Source organism: Stegodyphus dumicola, chromosome 9 (genome assembly GCF_044657685.1).
Source record: "Stegodyphus dumicola isolate Sdum_Otavi_A_Nest chromosome 9, ASM4465768v1".
Taxonomy (NCBI): domain Eukaryota; kingdom Metazoa; phylum Arthropoda; class Arachnida; order Araneae; family Eresidae; genus Stegodyphus; species Stegodyphus dumicola.
In genome coordinates, this window is record NC_140776.1 from 28,690,380 (window position 1) to 28,710,845 (window position 20,466).

Sequence of the window (20,466 nt, forward strand, 5' to 3'; positions counted from 1 at the left end):
TCGGCGCAAAAACCTTAACCGGAACATAAGAACAACATAATTCAGCTACGTTTAAAGTAAAAAATGCACAATTTATCAACGTACAACAATAAAAGTATTGAGCTGCCATGTTGGGTAACAGAGTGAGAAGAAATATATATATATGTATAATTAAAGAAAGGAAAACAAACTAAAAAAAGACCTTTGTGGTCAAGAATTTTGCGCATTGAAATGCAAAAATTAGAAAAACAAGGTAAATATATATATACACACATTTGGTGGGGCCGATTACAACTAAAAGAGAGGTGCACAGCTACATGTTATAGCAGTCTCATGTGCAAAATTGCCAAATTCTTTGGGATTACAATACTTCGTACAGTTAAGTAAAAATCAGTGCCTGGAAATATGAACGTATTTATCGCAAAACGATTCGATTTAAAATATTTTGGTATAGTTTCGGTAATTCGAATTCCCTATATATTTTTTTAATTTTGAAAAAGTTCTTTTTGGCGTCAAGGTGGAGTAACTTATATGCAATTTAAAAGATTCTACATAAACCTTAACGCTAGGATTTGGTGAATATTTTAGCATAGTTTTCCACTTTGTCACAATGCATACGAGCATAACTGTTAATACAATTAATACATTATTATTATACTGGTTTCTTATAAATATACATGAATAAATAAATAAATAGATACAGATAAAACAATTATAGAAATATTTTTATATATTTAAATTTGTGATAACAAAAACTGTTTTTCCTTTATCTAGATCTAATTTTCATTTGTTAATATAATTTTCGAAACATTTGGTGTTCAGCAGCATGCTTTTATAGAAATTCAGGCTACGCTCTGATTATGATAACAATTAATACACTATTAACATCTCACTGATACACATATTTCGTTCACATTGAAAAATTATATGAAAAATACAAAAATCTTACTTTTTTGTACAGAAAGCTTCACATTTCCATATCACTGAAAAGGAACTTCAAGAAAAGCAAGAACAAACCGGCAAACGCAAAGCAATATCAATAAACTGAAAGTGTTATGCCGCCAATTTTTAATTATTGCAAACATAATATCATCGCTTACTCAGCAATGGCGCCATCGATCAACAATTAGACAAAACAAAAACGGAAACTTCCAAGTGATGCAACTATAAACAAGAATGCAGATGGTTCTCATAAAAATCCATCAAGTTGCCTATTGACACGAAGAAAAACTGTGTTATTAAAGACTACTCTACCCGAGAATTCAAGTTCGCACTACTATTGATAACAGCAGCATATCCATGGATGCCAACTCTCACGTTCAAATGTCGCTAGATAAATCTGCAAAAGTAGCTAAAAGGTAGCTAAATTCAGAAGGAACTTCGCTAAAAGTAGTAGCTAAAATTAAAAAAAAGTATAATCCATATTACACAATTGGTTGTGTGAACTCGTCATTTTTATACTGAATCTTCATAAAAATATAAATAATGTTACAACTTTTCTGCGGACCATCAAAATGTTTTCACGGACCACCAGTGGTACGTCGACCACAAGTTGGCGACCGCTGATTTATTAGTCCAAAGGGATTCGAATCCCGAAGGACTATTAGTTTCGTTTTGGCATTTTGCGTCGGACGGATAAATATCGGTTCACTTTTCAAACTGTTGCCATAAAATGTTAAGAGTCCTGCATTATATTTGAAGAAATTAAATAATGAAAATCTGCGTAAATGTATGTATATTTCTCACATTGTCATAAAATAACGGTACATAGAGTCATCGAATTTTGAATAACGTAATCCTCCAACGAATATGAGCATGTGGAAGACCAAATTTGAAATTTGAAATTTGTTTTATGATCGATTTTCTATTTTTTAAAACTTTGACGAATTTTTGATTAACAAACTCAAGGATTTCAAATCGAGCAATGGCAACGTTGTGCAGAAAAAACATTTTTATCTCCAGCGCGTGAGTCTCTGTATCGGAAATTCTAAAGATATGCTCCTTTTAAAACTATTTTGCGATATTGCTGTTGCACTGGATCTTATGGTTTAAGTGTGAGGAACATGATATTTAATAAAGAAAGGTAACACACAAAATGTTAAAGAACGCCCCTTTGGACGTAATTTAAAATCTGAAACATTTCAGATTTTTTATATTTATGTTTTATAATTTTATTTTGAGTAGCGCGAGAAGCAAATTTTTGTTAATTATTCAAAACCATCTGAAAAATTATAAAACGATGAATATATCATTTTTCTGTATAACTTAATGCATGCAGCAGTTACATGTAGCAGTAAAATTATCTCTAGCGTTTTTGGAAATTCTAAAATCGCAAAGAGAAGTGTTTTATTATGTGACATAATATCCTTTGATAGAGTCTGCTCTTAATATTGATCGATTTTGATGTAAAAATAACGCGTATTGTCTGAAGTCTCAATAACCACATTTATAACTATTTATGAGTTTTGAATGAAAAAGTGGAACTTAATTTCCGGTGTTTTTGTTTAGATTCAATTTACAAAACGAGTGCAATGCCGACTGCTTATGCACAACTAAAACGTACACTCCTATTTGTGGGCCCGATGGAAAATCAACATATTTCTCACCATGTTATGCTGGATGCAGTTCCTACAACAAAACCGGTAAAAAAGAAGTGAGTATATATGTTTCATTAGTTTAGGAATAAAATGCAAAAAATTAATTATTTTATATATTTTATTTTAATACTTTTTTATTTTTTTAGCCTAAAGGGGCGTTAGAATCAAATGACTATTAGTCTCAGAACGGCATTTCGCGTCATTTCACTTTTCGCGTTGATTCACTTTTCAGACTGTTGCCACCGAATATTATCACAATGTATTATATTTAAAGAAATTAAATAATGAAGAATCCACATGAATGCATGAATGTTTCTCGCATTGTGAAAAAACAACTGTACCTAGAGCCATCAAATTTTGAATAAGGTAGTCCTCCAACCGAACATGGACACTTGGAAGCCCGAATTTTGAATTTCGAATTTGTTTTATTATCTATTTCAAATTTTTCAAAACTTTAATGAATTTTTAATTAACATCAACGATTTCAAAGCGAGCAATGGCAGCATTGTACGGAAAAACACATTTTTATCTCCAGCGACTATCCGACTGTGTATCAGAAATCTAAAAATATGCTGTTTTTAAATATTTTGTGATATTGCTGTTGAATTGAGTTTTATGTAGTTTAACAACGAAGATCATGGTAGTTAATAAATAAAGGTAACACAAAAAGTTAAGGGGGCTCATACACCTTAAACCCCTTATGATCTTCGAATATGTGACTGTCGCAAGAATTGGAATAACTTATTTATTTTAAAAACAATTACTTCCAACTTTTTATGGCTGACTACATAATATAGCTGCTTTCTGAAATCGTAATAAAAAAGTTCGTGTTGCCACAAATATTTTTATAATTTAATCCACTTTGTGACTAAAATTTTCGTCATGTTTCCACCTTGCGCGCACAGTTTAAAAGTATCCGTTGCATTATTTAATTCCATAGTTTATATATAGCTTTTATAACATTTGGAAATTATTGTAAACCAAAAAAATTGAGAATTTCATGTTAAATTTTTATTTTATTTGGAGTTGAGTTTATAAAATATATTTTATTAAAAAAATCTGTAATATTTTTATGCATAAAATTTTTTAATATTAAAATATTCGTCAGATTTTTGGTGCAGTAGGAAAATAGTGCCCGTATAAAGAATTCCATCAAATTTCAAGTATGTACCATTAGCCATTTTTAAAATATCATGCGCGCAAGGTGGAAACGTGACGCAAAATTTTGTCACAAAGCTGATTAAATTAAAAAACTATTTGTGGCAACACAAACTTTCTGGTTACTAATTTCCAAAGCAGCTATATTGTGTAGTCAGCTGTAAAAAGTTGGAGGTAATTACTTTTAAAATAAATATCTCAATTCTAGCAACAGTCACATAATTTGAAGCACATAAGGGGTTTAAGTTGTATGAGTCCCCTTAAATAAACGCCCTTTTGAATGGAATATAAAATCTGCAAGCATTCATATTTCCTTTTTACTTCCTTGTACGAAGTAAAAAGGAAGTATTGTAATCGCGAAAAATTTCAGGCAGCATATTTCAACGAAAATATCCATTTTGACTGCTATCGAATGCAATTTAACGATGTTTTTGCGTGACATCTGTACGTAAGGTCAGAATAAAAGACTCCTTTCCTCCAAAAAAATTATAAAACTGCTTTAAAATGAATTCTGAAGAGAATTTTTCGTGGTGTCTCTATGTACGCATGTATCTCGCATAACTCAAAAACGAGTAGCCTCAGAACGTTGAAATTTTGTATATAGGACTGCTATAACATGTAGATGTGCACCTCGTATTTTGACTGCAACCGGCCTCACGAAACGTATATTAATATATTTATAAATATATCCACTCTGTTACCCGGCTCAGTGATATCAGGTTCTTATTTACTCTTATATGTTTGTAAATTGTGCATTTTTGCTTAAAAATTATTGAGTTATGTTATTCTTATCTTCCGATTAAGATGTTTATGCTTTTAAGAAATCTGCGAGCAATATTTGTAGAATTATCAACAATTTGAAAGCTGCTTAAGTGCGGTTAAGCCTAATTTTTATTAAAAAAATCTGTAATATTTTTATGCATAAAATTTTTTAATATTAAAATATTCGTCAGATTTTTGGTGCAGTAGGAAAATAGTGCCCGTATAAAGAATTCCATCAAATTTCAAGTATGTACCATTAGCCATTTTTAAAATATCATGCGCGCAAGGTGGAAACGTGACGCAAAATTTTGTCACAAAGCTGATTAAATTAAAAAACTATTTGTGGCAACACAAACTTTCTGGTTACTAATTTCCAAAGCAGCTATATTGTGTAGTCAGCTGTAAAAAGTTGGAGGTAATTACTTTTAAAATAAATATCTCAATTCTAGCAACAGTCACATAATTTGAAGCACATAAGGGGTTTAAGTTGTATGAGTCCCCTTAAATAAACGCCCTTTTGAATGGAATATAAAATCTGCAAGCATTCATATTTCCTTTTTACTTCCTTGTACGAAGTAAAAAGGAAGTATTGTAATCGCGAAAAATTTCAGGCAGCATATTTCAACGAAAATATCCATTTTGACTGCTATCGAATGCAATTTAACGATGTTTTTGCGTGACATCTGTACGTAAGGTCAGAATAAAAGACTCCTTTCCTCCAAAAAAATTATAAAACTGCTTTAAAATGAATTCTGAAGAGAATTTTTCGTGGTGTCTCTATGTACGCATGTATCTCGCATAACTCAAAAACGAGTAGCCTCAGAACGTTGAAATTTTGTGTATAGGACTGCTATAACATGTAGATGTGCACCTCGTATTTTGACTGCAACCGGCCTCACGAAACGTATATTAATATATTTATAAATATATCCACTCTGTTACCCGGCTCAGTGATATCAGGTTCTTATTTACTCTTATATGTTTGTAAATTGTGCATTTTTGCTTAAAAATTATTGAGTTATGTTATTCTTATCTTCCGATTAAGATGTTTATGCTTTTAAGAAATCTGCGAGCAATATTTGTAGAATTATCAACAATTTGAAAGCTGCTTAAGTGCGGTTAAGCCTAATTTTTAAATATGGCGGACATGTTTGTTACATTTGAAACAGCAGAATAGTAGATTTGTTGCCAATCTAGAGAGACCAAGCTTCGCAACAGCAAAGATAACGCCTTCATTTATTATTGCGAATTAAATCATGCTTAATCCTTTCTGGAATTTTTTGGAGGAAATAAGTGTTTAAGATATACTTCGTAATTTTTAGTATAGATATTTTATGTATTTTTGCCTTGTTGCGAAGTAAGAACTGAATTAATTGAATGAGAAATACTGAATCGTCTGTGCAAAATAAATTTTATGCATTCTGAGTTATAATATGAACGAAATATGACGCTGTTAAGTGAACCTAGAGCCAGAGTGACGCTATGATAAACAAATAGAGTGAATTTTAAAGAGTGCATTTATTCTATTGTGTTTTATGCGCTATCGACGAAGTAGATTTAACTTAATCCAGTAAGTTTAAATGAAATGCAAGAAAAAAATGCATATAATTTAATATTTCGTACAAGGAAGTCATGTGGTGTACACATCAGATCTTTTTTATTTTATTTAATCAATTAATTAATTTGAGATAATTTAGGACTACTTCGAGAAAAGTGTAAAAAGGAACCTTACTTTTAAAAGCTTTGAAAAAAATTTGTTTTTGACTTTTATAAAAAAAATAATTTTTTATTTTTGTTAGTACAAGGCATCCTGGAAAACACGGGTAATCGACTTTTTTCACGGAAAGAAGGTTTGCTGAAGTGATTTTGTTTATCCACTCAAGCATCTTTCCTTGCAGTGGGGATTTACATCGCAAAAATTTTGAGTTCTAAGTTTGAGAAGTTTATTAGGTCTATTTGAATACTGCATTAGAAAGGATACCGTACTGTATCATTCTAATGCAGTACAGTATCATTAAGGTACAGTCTAAGGTTCCCTTTTGCACTTTTTGCGAAGCAAAAATAGTCCTAAATTATCTAAAAAAATTCATTTATTGTTTAAATAAAATAAAAAATGAAACAATAATAGAATTACTGTAATAGTTCATTAAATTAATACGGACGTAATATTTCTAGTAATTGTAAATAAGCAACAAAGAGGAATTAGAACTATTGTTATGCTTTGTAATTGCATATAAAAATTATTTCCTTAGCATAGTTCCATACCATTAGTATGGTTTGTAAGTGTAATCTAATTAGATCAAAAATGATTCGTTTAAGCATAAAAGAAGTTAACTGCTGGATATTAATAAAAATGACCTCATTTTTAGATCTTAGGTCTAAATTATGTCATTATTTTACTGGGGAAAATGAACGTTTGCTAAAACTTTAAGAGTTATAACTATTTATAAGCAAACAGCTAAGAATGTAAATCCAATATTTTTGGCAATTTAAAAAATTTTCTTTTAAGAGTAAAAAATTTAATTAAAAAGGATAAAAACAGCTTATAGGTTTTCCCAAACATATATATATATGTGTGAAGTACCAGCTTTAGTCGTAGCTTAAATTATCAGACGATAAGTTAAAAAAAAAAAAAAAAAAAAAAAAAAAAAACAGGATCCATTTATTATTATTCAGGAGAAATAGCAGTTACAAAATCAGATATCCAGAGTAAATAAAAAGAATTACTAATAACTTTTTGTATGAAGTTTACTGCATCGTGACATTTAAGGAAAAGCCCCGATATACTTTTGCGAGTCCTTTTATAGCCTCTGGAAAGGCGGAGCTTCCAAGAAATGACGTCATCCTCGTCAGCCAATCCAGTTCGCTTTAAATATTTCCAGAAAATTCTATAACTGTACGTGTAGAAAAGGCGGAAAAACAACTTGTCTACGGGGCTGTGCATTTAATTCCACGTACTTTCAAATAAGAGAACGTCGCCATTAAAAATGAAAAGAACATAGAGTTAGAATTTCAAGTGTATTCTTGACTATGGAATTTTATTATTGCATATATATATATGTGTATTATTTATTTATGCACCAATGATTTACACACAATTTAAAACTTTCGTTCTATTTTCTTTTTGTTTTGAATGAACAATTAGTAAGTAATTTTAAAAATGAAGACTTGGGGATTCTGTCTCTCTGCCTTTAGAGGAGTTTCCAAAACAAAATTAACTGATAGTTATATTATAAATAAGAAAATATCCTCCTATCCAAGCTAGGCCCTACCCATTCTAGAGCTGTACTGGGAAAGACTAATTTCTAAAGCCAAAAATATTCTCTTTGGCGAAGATTAGTAGCCGCTTGAATGACAAGAAGGAGAATGGGTGAGATTCTAGAATGTTAACATGTTTTCCTCATATTTTAGGCCTAAAAATTAAATGAGACAGAAGCATGAGTGACGTTTGTCATGCGTGAAGTGATGCAAATCCCAACTTCTTAAAAGTTAACTCCGAGTAAGTCGCTCCTTTTCGTAAAAGGAGATGATCTGAAACAAATTGAAACGACTGGTACTTTCTTTCGTAATCTTATTTTACATATTGTTCTAAGATTCGAAACGTTACTACAAATTTCGAGTTCTTCATAGCTCAACCAAGCAGAAAAAAGGTAGAGGATTCCTGGAAGTCTCCTTTGCTAAGAACATGAATAGCACTTCCTAATTCCCTTAGAAGTGACTATAGACAGCATAGTCACATAAGCAAAAACCTTCAGAAATGTTGCAGGTAGCTGCAAGTTGCCGCAAAAAGTTGCTGAATGTGGTACTTACTTAGAACGTCTTCTCCAGAAGTAATTTTTCTGAAGGTAAATAAATAGCTTCGTGTATGCATAGTTAAGTTTCTTTATATTTATCAAATTGTAGTCTTTTAAATAGTTTCTTAAAATGCAAAATTGAATTATTTTATGGGATTTTTGGTTAATATTGAAACGTATTTTAATGCGTATTATTTTCAGGGCGTTTTCAGTATACAAGAGAGCCCACCAGCGGCCGAGCGGTAAAGTCGCTGAACATTAGTAGTTCGGTCCGAAGTTCGAATCCCACGAACGGGCTGGCTACATGGGCGTTTTTCGTGGTTTTCCCCATGTGTAACGTGTATACGAGCCAGTTTGCCTTAGAAAGTCCTCCACGAAGGCATCCCTCCCGTTAGGCAGATAGCCCTCGAGGCTTTGCCATAATCACACACACACAGTATACAGGAAGTTCTCGATGTTGTATTCTATGATATTCTACGAAATTTAGTTGCAAATTTTGAACTGTGAAGAAGTAACTTGAAACTGTGGTTATAGTAAATGGATATTACATTAACAGTCTGAACATTTTAATTCATAATATTTAATTATTTTTTTCAAAAGGAAATGAAATTCAAAGTGATTAAAATTGTGACTTTTTCCAAAATGAAATTATTTCGGTAGCGGCCACTTAGCCGACGGTTCACTTAACCGACAGCAGTTAGCCGACAGAACATTTAGTCCAACACGGATATTTAGCGGACAGAACACTTAACCTTTAGAGACATTTAGAAGACAGGACATTTAGCCGACACGGGCATTTAATCTCCATATCTGTTAAGTGTCCATGTCGGCTTAAGTGCCCTGTCGGTAAAATATCCGTGTCGTCTAAGTGTCCTGTTGATAAAATGTTCTTTCCGCTAATTGTCTGTGTCGGCTAAATGCACGTACCGACTAAATGTCCTGTCGGCTACCTGCTTTTGGCTAAGTGTCTCTTCGGCTAAATAGTTATCGGCTAAGTGTCACTGACCCAACCTGTTCATACAGTGCAATATATCACTTTTCAAAAGATGTGTATAAATACTTGAAAGTATATATAGTGTCAGAATTTTTAACATTTTCAATACTTCGAGGGAATAAAAAGTTACGAGTATTCTTTTTAAAGAAATACTTTATTTATTACCAATATTTTATGACTTAAAACAATTTTGTGATCTGGATGCAAGAAATATCTGAAAAAGAATCGCATGACATGTTTTTAAACATTTTTCAGCGTACTAAAATAAAAGTTATTTTTATTACATCATTCTAACTATATTTATCATTTCCAGAACATTATGTAATTTACTGCAGTTATAAAGCATAAAAAAGACCTATAAAATAAGACAATTTTAATGACGTCTGATAAAGAGAAAGTGTTACGTTTCCTTTTAACTATCCTAGTCTTTTTGTTTAGCTGCTTTTGGACTTTCATCCCTTTTATTTACAGCGGAAGCCTTCTATTTATGGCCCTATTCGTCAAAATAATTTCATACATTTTGTGTGTATAACTTTTGAAATAAAATATATGTAAATTATTCGTAAAAAAGAACGTTAAATTTACACTTGCTTACTTACTTTGCAATATGTCAGTTAAGAGGCAAATGGAATTCTTTCGCACAGTTTAGGAATTGCAGTTTAGAGATTAGATTGCATGATAAGAAAACACAAGTGCTTCATTTCTAGAAAACGTATTTAATTTTTTATAAATTTGTGAAATGTGGCGTAATTATGAGACAGAAAATTTTATTTCCTCATCTATAACTTTTTAAAGCATTTTAGTAGCAGCTCTTGCATGATGGCTTTATCGCATATACGTCAAATGTACAAAATAATATGCTAGAGCTTTTACTTACAATGGATGGTATCAAAAGTTTAAATAAAGTGCACAATGAATGAGATATTTAAAGAAATAAACAACATCGGCCAACTCATATATTTTTATTTACATTTAACAATTACAGAGTACGCAGTACAAAAATTAATTTTTTTTAAAATAGAATGCGAAACAAAATAATGCATTAAATTAAATTTAATAATCAGAAATTTGTTTACTAGTAAATAAAAAAACGAAATATGCAAGAATGTTCTAATTAAATCGAAAGTGTTAGTAAAAACAAAAATCTTATTTTAATAGATAATATAAAAAGAAAGTTTGTTTAATCATATTTCATAATTTCTGTTTAACTTTCTTCGTTAAAATCTATGAATATATTCATCTGTTCATTGAAATCTGTTTTAATTTATGTATATTTTCTCAGATTTTTACTGACTGTAAATGTGTTCACAATGATGCTGGAGAAATAACCGTTGGAGAAGCTACGAAAAGTTACTGTAATTTCGAGTGCCAGTGGTTGATAACATTTGTGGTCGTTTTAAGTCTCGGGAAACTAGTCTCTTCCACAGCCAGAGTAGCTAATGCTCTTGTCACTCTCAGGTGAGGAACATTTTATGACTTTTTTTCCTTTTGTTATTTTACTTATTTATATACGTGCAAAGCTGTATATTTAACAAAAAATTAGAATTTTGTAACATTTGATCAGTTTAGAAATTGTTCCTATCAGCTCTTATGAATATGCTGTACTCCTTTAAACCCTTTTCGGCACACTACCTTTTAAAGTTGGAGTTTCGATAAAAAAAGGGTAGGCAGTCTAATTAGACCTAGTGGGGTACACAAGTAAAATTTTGTGAAGAAACACTTATCGTTTAATTCTGAGGGTGTGCCCAAAGTGGGCACACTGATTGAATAGAGCTTCGGAAAGAGTGCTGAAACGAGCATTGTTGTCAATGAACTGACCGAAGAGATGCAGAGAAACAAAGAATACAGGCTCTCAGTTGTCCTAGATTATCGGTGAGCCCGGTCTGGACACACCCAGGGTTCGCTGTTTGATTTTAGGCAAGATTTCAAGGTAAAAATTTAAAACTAATATGGAATAAAGAAATTAGCATACAGCCGAAAAAATAACATAGAAATTTCTTTTCAAACAATTCCTTTTATACCCTAAAAAATATCTGGAAGATTTCTTTGAAAAATGAGGGTCTTAAAAAACTAAACATGGCTAAAATATGTGGACTGGTTTGTGTTGAGCTGCCATCTACTATAAATGAAGAAGGTTCAGAGTAACCTATAGTAACCTATAAATCCTTTTTAATTCAAATTTCTGTGCGTACAGAAGGAAATTTTTAGGTGTGTCCAGACCGGACACACTGTGCCGCAAAGGGTTAAACAAATAGAAAGGATACAAAAATTTAATAGACAATTATCGGTTATTTTCATGTAAAAACCTGATGTGGTCGCCACAAGACCTCCTTGTACGGCCGTCTATTAAATCATGCTCTTTTTTGTTGCATTTCATTTAAGCTAATTTCCTCGAATTTCATTAGAGATAGATTTCTTATTCAATTAATTAAGTTCTCATTTCGCGCTAAAGCAAACGTACACAAAAACTCAGAAGATTTTCATTAAAAATTGTAAAATACAGAAAAACATAAAACGGTAGATACAGTTAAAACAGTTTTTGCAATTAAAATTAGTTTCTACGCAAAAACAAGCAAATCGACCAGCGGGCAAGAAGGCAGATTTTCCGGTTCACAAAACTGAAAATTTACTTTTAGTCCCACACTGCAAAAAGAAATTGAAGGTCCAGAAACCGATTTAATTCACTATGCTATTAATTTTCAAATGCAAACAATGGCGGTTCGTCAGGCTTAATTGTCCACTTAAACATTTAAATTGTTGATAGTTCTACAATAATTGCATGCAGATTAACTAAAGGCTTAAAAACCTTAACCGGAACATAAAAATCATATAATTCAATCATTTAAAGCAAAAAATGCGCAATTCTCCAACATAAAAGAATAAAAAACGAAGCTCAAAGAGCCTGGTAACAGAGTGGGAATGTATATAAATATATATTTATATATGATTTTTGCAGCCTATTGCAAACAAAAAGGGAGGTGCACAACTACATGTTATAGTAGTCCCATAACAAAATTTCAACGTTCTACGGCGACTCTTTTTTGAGTTATGCAAGATATACGTATGTACGTATAGAAGGCAAGAAGAAATCTCTTTTGAATCCATTTTAAATTCACTTTAAAATCCGTTTTGGCAGAAAAATTTCTTTATTCTGTTCGTACCTATAAATGTCAAGCAAAAAACATCGTTTAAAATAGTTTCGAGAGCGTTCGAAATGAATACTTTCGTTTGAATATAGGACCCGAAATATTTCGCTATTACAATACTTCCTTTAATTCGTACAAGGAAATAAAAAAACTTTGTATTTTACAAAATTAGAATAAAATAAAAAAAATTCGTAATTCAAATATTTTCTTAACTTCTTTCTAACGTTTACAGTGTCGCACAGCAATGTGAATTTAGAAATTTCAGTTTTATGGACAATTAGATAAAATAAATGATTTTATAGGAATTTATCTTTATTAGTACAGAGAATATTTTCTGAATTTGTATTTTAGAATCAGGTAGAAAAAGAAAATCAAGCTCTGATGGTTCATGAACGCGTTTTGCTGTTTTATAATTTCTGACTATTAAATAAATCTTATTTTATGCTAACAAATTATTTTTTCTGATACAGGATTAAAGTTTCACTGGGGCAGATACAACTAAATTATCTCTATTACTCTGAATTTCCAATATTTGTTAGCAAAATTGCATTAATTAGATAAATAAATAATTAACTAGATACACATAATTAATTAAGTAATTACTATTGATTAATTAGATCAGACCTTAGAATACTGAAAGTATAGAATTTTACCCTGTGGATTATTGATTAATTAGAAATCACACCGTAAGTTAAAAGAAATGTTTTTAGCCAAAACATTAAAATTGAATACATTTTATAGGTTTCGTTATATTGAAACATGAAACATTTTATTTATTAGCATTAATAATATTTTAAACATTAATATCCTTTACATGATTTATTGGTTAGGAAATTGTGATGTGAAATAGACAGATATGGTGCTCTTCAAGTAAAATTTTTTTTAAATTTCAATGCTAAGATGAAGTAGAGACATTAGGATTTTTGGAAAAGCCGGAGAGATGAAAAATTAGCAATCGCCTTCGCCGGGAATCGAACCACGGACCTCTGGAATACCGGTCCAGCGTGCAGAACCCCTACACAACGAAGGCACGCTAGGAAGGTAGGAGAAATACTTTATATACTCCCCCTTTTAAACGGCAAATGGGGTTTGTAGGGGACCCAGTCGCCAAATCATGGATGTGGAGGTTCATAATCCACGACCCTTTTAGTTCTAGCGCCACTGTAGAGACATTAAGTATTGTTGGAAGCTGGAGAGATTGAAAAATTAACAACCGCCTTCGCCGGGAATCGAACCACGGACCTCTGAAATACCGGCCCAGCGTGCAGAACCACTACACCACGAAGGCACGCTAGGAAGGCGTGAGAAATACTTTATAATTGTACTTACTGTGGGGATTCATTTAAGTTATCTAACACTTAATTTCATTTTAAAGCAATTTTCCGTGTTTTCATCTCACGCTTTCCTTTCAGAATGTTAATAAGCTAGTGTCCCTATATTCAATTTAGGCAGAAAGGAGTAGTATTTAAGGGGAAGTTTTGTAAGGTGTTTTTAGAGTGTGTTATACCTGCCTGAAGGCCAGGCTGTTATCTTTGATTTACTAGCGATTAGATTTCTGTGGCATTGAGGGCTTCTAACCATTAAGCTTGTTTACGCCGACTTTTACAAGTCAGAGTCTGCTTACGCGTTAAGTAACCTGTGAATGGCCATTAGGTTAATTTAATTCCACTCTATTTTACGTTACTTGTTATCTTTTGATTTAAGTGTTGGCTTCTGTAAGCACGAGTTGGTGCCATCTGGGAAATTTATATTCAGTTAATAAGGGATTCTTTACTCTCTTCTATGGACTTTATCGCACTTAAGGATAATTCCTCACACAGTCTGCTAGCTCTCGTTAGTTTATGTTTGCAAAGAATACGAGACGCTATAGTACAAAATAAAAGTAATTAAAATTTACGAAACAACCTCGGAGTAATAACTTTAGCTTTTTAGTAATAGTTTAATATCTCAAAGAAAACGTCCAATAACCGTTTAATTACAACTAGAAATTTTAGAAAGAAATAGACCTTGAAAATAGATGAACATAGATCTCCTAATATACTTTTAGAATCTTTCAAAGAGTTAAAGGGGCATTTATCATTAATTTAATCGTTTTAGTTCTCAGTAATTTTTCGTTCTCATTAAAATGTGCAACTTGTAACTTCTGTAACTTATTGCCAAAAGTTTTTGTAGACATTTTTTTAGATTCTAATCGGTTTTAAATGGAGGATCTATCTACAAATCTTAAGAATTATAAATTGCTTTTTAATTATAAACTATTTTTACATTAAATCAATTTTTCTTTTTCGTAGCCAAAACAAGTTAGCTAGTTTTATTACATTTCAGATGTTTTAAATAAATCTTTCTATAGGACATGCTGGTCGAAATCGAAAAGTTCTATATATCATTGATGAAGTAAAAGGAGTTTTAATCTAATATCCTGTAACAATGTTTTTAATTTCATAGCATCGTGATTTAACTCTCAGATAATAGTTGTTCTATGTCGTTCTATTAGTATGTAATAAAATAGAAGACTGTTATATTAGTAAGTAGTAGAATGTAATTTATTCTCAAAACAATAGTTGTTGTATGTTGATTCTCAAATAATAGTTGTCTATGAAATGAGTCATTCTGTTGTTTATAATTAACTGTGGTTTTTAACAACTGACTAATAAAAAGAGTATCCCTTTCCCGAATCTTCACTTTTTGGCAACGAATAAAGCCGACATCCTGCATTTAATATTGTAATATAATATACATTTTCCTTTTTGTAAACTAAGCTTTACCACACCCACCGCCATATTTAATTTATACAAAATATGAGCTGTTATAAAAGATTAATATTCCAGGTAAATTGTTTTCTGTGTTAAACAACAAAATTAATAAAACAAAATTAATTATTTTTTCTTTTATGAAACAAAATAAATCCTTTTATGAAACAAAACAAAAATATAGCCCTGTTTTACTTTTCAATTGAAATTCATACTTTTCCTATATTTTATTTAAATTTTATTTGAATACTTTTCTTGGATTTTGTTTCAGAAGCAGACTTTTAGTTGCTATAGAATTTTAAGACAAAAAATAATTATTCCTATCTGAATTTGTGATAATGAATAAAACATTTAATAGCTATGTAATAAATAATAACTATGTTATCAATGTTAAAAAATTATACAGTGTTTAACATATACTGTAATATTTATTTCAGATGTGTTGATCCTGAAGATAAAAGTTTAGCTTTAGGAGCTTTATCTGGAGTTTTTTCACTTCTTGGTAAGCAGAGGGTCTTTTTTTCTTTCACATATTTTATCAATCTGACAATTTTTAAACCGAAGATTAGGCAAGAATTTAAACGCTGCTGAATTATAAACCATTTTTAACTTTAATTCTTTTCTTTATTAGTGATGTAATTTATTAACTAAAATTTAAAAATTTATAAACAGTGAAAATTATTTTAATGATTTGAAAGAAATATTTATTTAGAACGCTAAATCGTATTATATTAATTATGGAATATTTTGTATATCTGTGTAACTAAATTTCATAATTTATTAGCTGTTATTTCGTATCATTTTTAGCAAAGCAGTTAAGTAAGTATTATGTATTTAAGCTTAATAATATATAAACTATTACAATCTTCTAAAACTAATCTCCTTTGACATTATTTCAAGATTTTGCTTTCATTATTAATTAACAAATCCTGTATGGGTTAGAACTGAGAAATCGAATTATTTGGCATTGCTTTACGACCAAAAATGTCCAAACTACTAATGAAATTAACTTTGAGACCTATGTGACATCTAAGTAACATTAACTTTGAAACCTATGTTACATTTAGGTGACATTAACTTCGAAACTATGTTACGTTTTTATTATAATAGATTGGTTAGGCATTAAGTCTTCTTTGATAACTACTTTGACTGATGTTTATAAATCTCAACAGTAAAGCAGAACTATTACCACTTAAAGCTGGACAGGAATGTTTCTAATCAAGTTTAGATATTTTTCCGGAGATTTTCTTCAGGATAAATTGTAAAATAATTTGCAGAGGTCAGTGATTATTTGTAAGTATTTTGCTGTTTGAGGGCCGGTGGTTCAGTGGCTAACGCGTCGCACAGCAGCATCACAGATCCGAGGCTCGATCCCTAGTTTGGGCAAGGTTGCCTCAGCCTTTCATCCCTTGAGTGGGTCGATAAAATGAGTATCAAGTTCGCTTGCGGACTAAATATCTGGGGTCCTAACGACAAGCTGACCACTTATCCAGGACATATGTTCATGCATTCTGGGGGGGTGCACGGTCAAGAAAGCAAATATCAGGGTACTGCAGGCCATGGCTCTCTAAGGACTGTTTTGCCACTGAGTTTAAGTTTAGTATATTTTCCTGTCTAAAAATTTTCAATGAAAGATATCAGAAAAATCTCATCTGTTTAAAAGATATAAACATTGATAAATATCTAACAAATACTCCTTTCGAACAGGAACTTGCTGTACTGCAATGGTCTAATGCATATGAGCTACATTAATTTCTTAAATAGGCCTTTTTTTGGCAGTTTAGAAAAACGTTATAGTGGTTAGGAGAGTTTACTGCGGTAACGAAGGGCCCGTATTCGAATACCGGAGAAGGCTATAATTTTCCGTTCCTTCATAGGAGGTAACCTTGGCCCAAATATTATTGTGCGTCCACAATAAAGCGGCCACCACTTCAGGCCTTAGTAGTGACCAAGCCAAAGTCGGCTAAGTGCTCGCCAAGGGGGAAAACAATGTCTCTGGTGTCAAAAGTCGAGATAAATTATTGCAGTGGAAAAAATATTTAACATGTGGCATTGAAAATAAGATATCGTCAAAGAATTCTAAACAAAAACTTGTTTTATAATTTTGTATTCCATGTGCAATATTTTACAATATTTTGATCTTACGATGTTAACTCTAATGGATCTAAATTATTTAATCTTTCTTCTCAACAGCTTTTATTCCATATCCTCTAATTTATGGCGCTTTGACAGACGCAAGTTGTTTAGTATGGGAAGAAAGTTGTGGCAAGACAGGAAACTGCTGGATATATGATAGCGACAAATTCCGATTCCTACTGCATGGAGTATCGGCTGCATTCGTGTTCTTGGGCTGTGTTACAGACGTTATGGTCTGTGTATTAAGTCCTAGGCTTAAAAATCTCTACGATGACGAAGACGATGGAAAGACAGAAAAGCAGCCCATTGATGAAACTGATGTTATCAACCAAGGTGGAATGCTAGGTGTAGTGAAAACTGGCATCGTTAACAGAAGCTTGAATTCTTTGAATGACAACGAAAAACCAACTACGCCATTGTAAGCGTACATCTTTTAGTTCCAGATATTGTACACTAGGCTGGTATAGAAACAGCCTAAATCACAGTATTTTTACATTTTTGTTGCTATGAAACATTGTTGTCATCAGAAATATATGATGAAAGGAGAAATACACATAACTTTCATCTGGGTAACTTTTGCATTTTCATCAGATTCAGCAAGTGAATTTATAGCTTCTGAACTTTCTTCGGCTATGAAACACTCTTGCAGAAACATACTGTGACAAATAAGTTAAACTACTGAAACATGTATTTTGACTAGAAATTTCTTCATTGTTTTATCACTCAAATCTGTCAAATTTCTTTAAAATTACTTGTTTTAAAGAAATATAAAATTTTACATCAAATCTTGTCCATCGTGATTAGTTTCCTGTAACTTTTACAGCTATGAACTGAATAATGTTATGAAGAAAGTGATAAAAGTGAAATTATGTATATTATAGGTACTGAAAGAGCTTAATTTTAGCTAAGAAATATAGATATCATCACAATGTATTTATGTTATAGTAATATATTACGAAAGTGAGAAAATTATCATGAGGAGATGCATTTTAAAATTTTTATGCAAAGTTTTTTCAGTTTCTGTGTTCAGGTGTTCAATGTTCTACTTACGCATTTATAGCAATGAAATAAACTGTGCTTGTTTTTAGAAACATTTTTGCATTTCTCCAGTCTGAAATTTATTTTGAAATATATACTTATTCGGTTTTTAAATGAGTCTTAATAAGCCAAACTATATAAAATTACACGGACATCTCATACTGGTTCTTTTAAAATTAATAAACATTCAATGTATTTAATAATTGGTTAATACTGAAAGAACTGATTTTTCAAATACTTTTTAGAACAGCTTTTCTGAAACTATAGTCTACGGACCACAAGTGATCTCTTTGAGGCCAACCGTTATGGTCTTCCTGAATTCCAAAAAGGACAGAAAATAAAGTTATAAATAACTGTGTATACCACATTACAGGTGAAAATCTTTGAGTCTGAAAATTACTCATTGCGATCATCTATCACATTTGCTCCGAAGACCCAGATTTTATGAAATTTATTACCGGCTACCTAATTGGCTTTCCACTCCAGCCTTAGCAACAAAAGAAAGATTTAAAGCGCTATCACTGTGGCGCTTCTCATTACCGTATCTCTACATATATGATACCACTGGTTTCGTTACCAGTGAAAACGGAATATAGTTGTACTTTAAAAATTACAATTTGTTTACTTCTACGTATCTACGAGAACATTTCATCTCTAGCTCAAATGAAAACAAAGTCCTGAAATAGACTTGATGTTACGGGCCGATCTCAGACAAACTTACCAACTTACATTTAAACAATAAACTAGCTGTGCATGAATCGGCAGGCTCATCGAATTCGAATAGCAGCATTTATTTAATTATTAGCTTATAAGATAAAGATTATCCAAACTCTAGTAACCTCGAATTATTAAAACGAATACAAATTTTCTCACGTTAACTTAAATATTTAATATCGATATAAAATTAATTGAATTTTAATTAATTGTATTTTATGTACTAAAAATTGCTTTCGGAGGGGATAATAATAAGATGGCCCTCAGAAAACTTTAATTTATAAAAGTCATCCCTCACTTGACATAGTTTAAGAAACGCTGTTCTAGGAAATTGTTTTATTCAGCTCTGCTTTTCTTTCAATTATAGTTTCATTTAACTCTGTTCGAAATTATTAATTTTGTTTGTCTCTAAAAGTAGAAACAATATTATTAAAGGAAGTGTAACATTTATTATTACAGAATGTTCAGACTGAAATAATGAATTTTAAGTAAGACTTTTTCATAACAGTAAATAAATGACATATTCAGTTCGGAAATTTTTGTCTTGAAAATCAAATTCTTATGACATACGAATAAACATATCATACGAAAATTTGTAATTAAACTTATAGAAGTTAATTTTTAATTTTGATTTGTGTTATGTTTAGTTTTCTCTTGCATTTCAAATTCTTAATAGCTACTAAGATGAAAATACTAATTTAAGCATTTATTTTAAGAGTAATAGAAACTTAAAAATATGTAAATGGTTATTTTTCTGAGAACACATCAGTTTTGAAACTTGCATACTTATATACGTATTTTAAAGTTGTATACGCTGTTTATTGTGATAAATGACTTTATTTCTATATTATATATATATTAATTGATATTGCAATGTTAAAGCTCATTTTGTAAAGTGTTTTCTCATTTTAATGTATCATTTTGCATTCAGCAGCACCTTATTGAACTTGTCATTTCTTAAACGTTGAATGAAACTCTATTCTGAACATGTAACTCATATTCACATTTAGTTTTTTTCCATGATTTTGTTTCCATTAAATTTGTTTGCAATAAATTTAATTAAGTTGGGTGTTTTTTGGTTCTTTGGTAAGTCCAAATTTCCGGCAGACTTAAAACGAATTATGGCAGAGTCTGAAAAGAACTGTAAATTCTAAGAAGGTTTAACAAGTATATTTATTAAATCAGAACTTCAACGCTTAACGCACTCCTCCTGCTCGACAAGCTTAACAACCACTTGCGGCGAAATAACTTGAAGCGATAGGTAAAAGGCAAGTCCATATATTAGGGCGGCATGCAAGAACTATTCGGGTATCGTTTTTAAAATCTTCAGCTATACAACGCAAGAACTCGCTAGCGCCCCAGGAACGTGGCGTCGGAAATTTAATAGGAAATTTTGAC

The 20,466-nt window shown here is 31.2% G+C and overlaps 1 protein-coding gene across 2 annotated transcripts in view; it reads left to right on the plus strand.

Moving 5' to 3' along the window:
* The window catches only part of LOC118189267 (solute carrier organic anion transporter family member 74D-like), a 79,137-nt gene extending 59,000 nt beyond the window's left edge, over positions 1 to 20,137 (plus strand). For both annotated transcript variants that reach the window (XM_035359846.2, XM_035359847.2), the window contains 4 exons: positions 2,488 to 2,632; positions 10,567 to 10,742; positions 15,618 to 15,682; positions 17,374 to 20,137. In XM_035359846.2, the coding sequence (XP_035215737.2) occupies positions 2,488 to 2,632; positions 10,567 to 10,742; positions 15,618 to 15,682; positions 17,374 to 17,738 (751 nt within the window). In that variant the 3' untranslated portion in view covers positions 17,739 to 20,137. The remainder of the gene's footprint in view (positions 1 to 2,487; positions 2,633 to 10,566; positions 10,743 to 15,617; positions 15,683 to 17,373) is intronic.
* Positions 20,138 to 20,466: the final 329 nt, after the last annotated feature.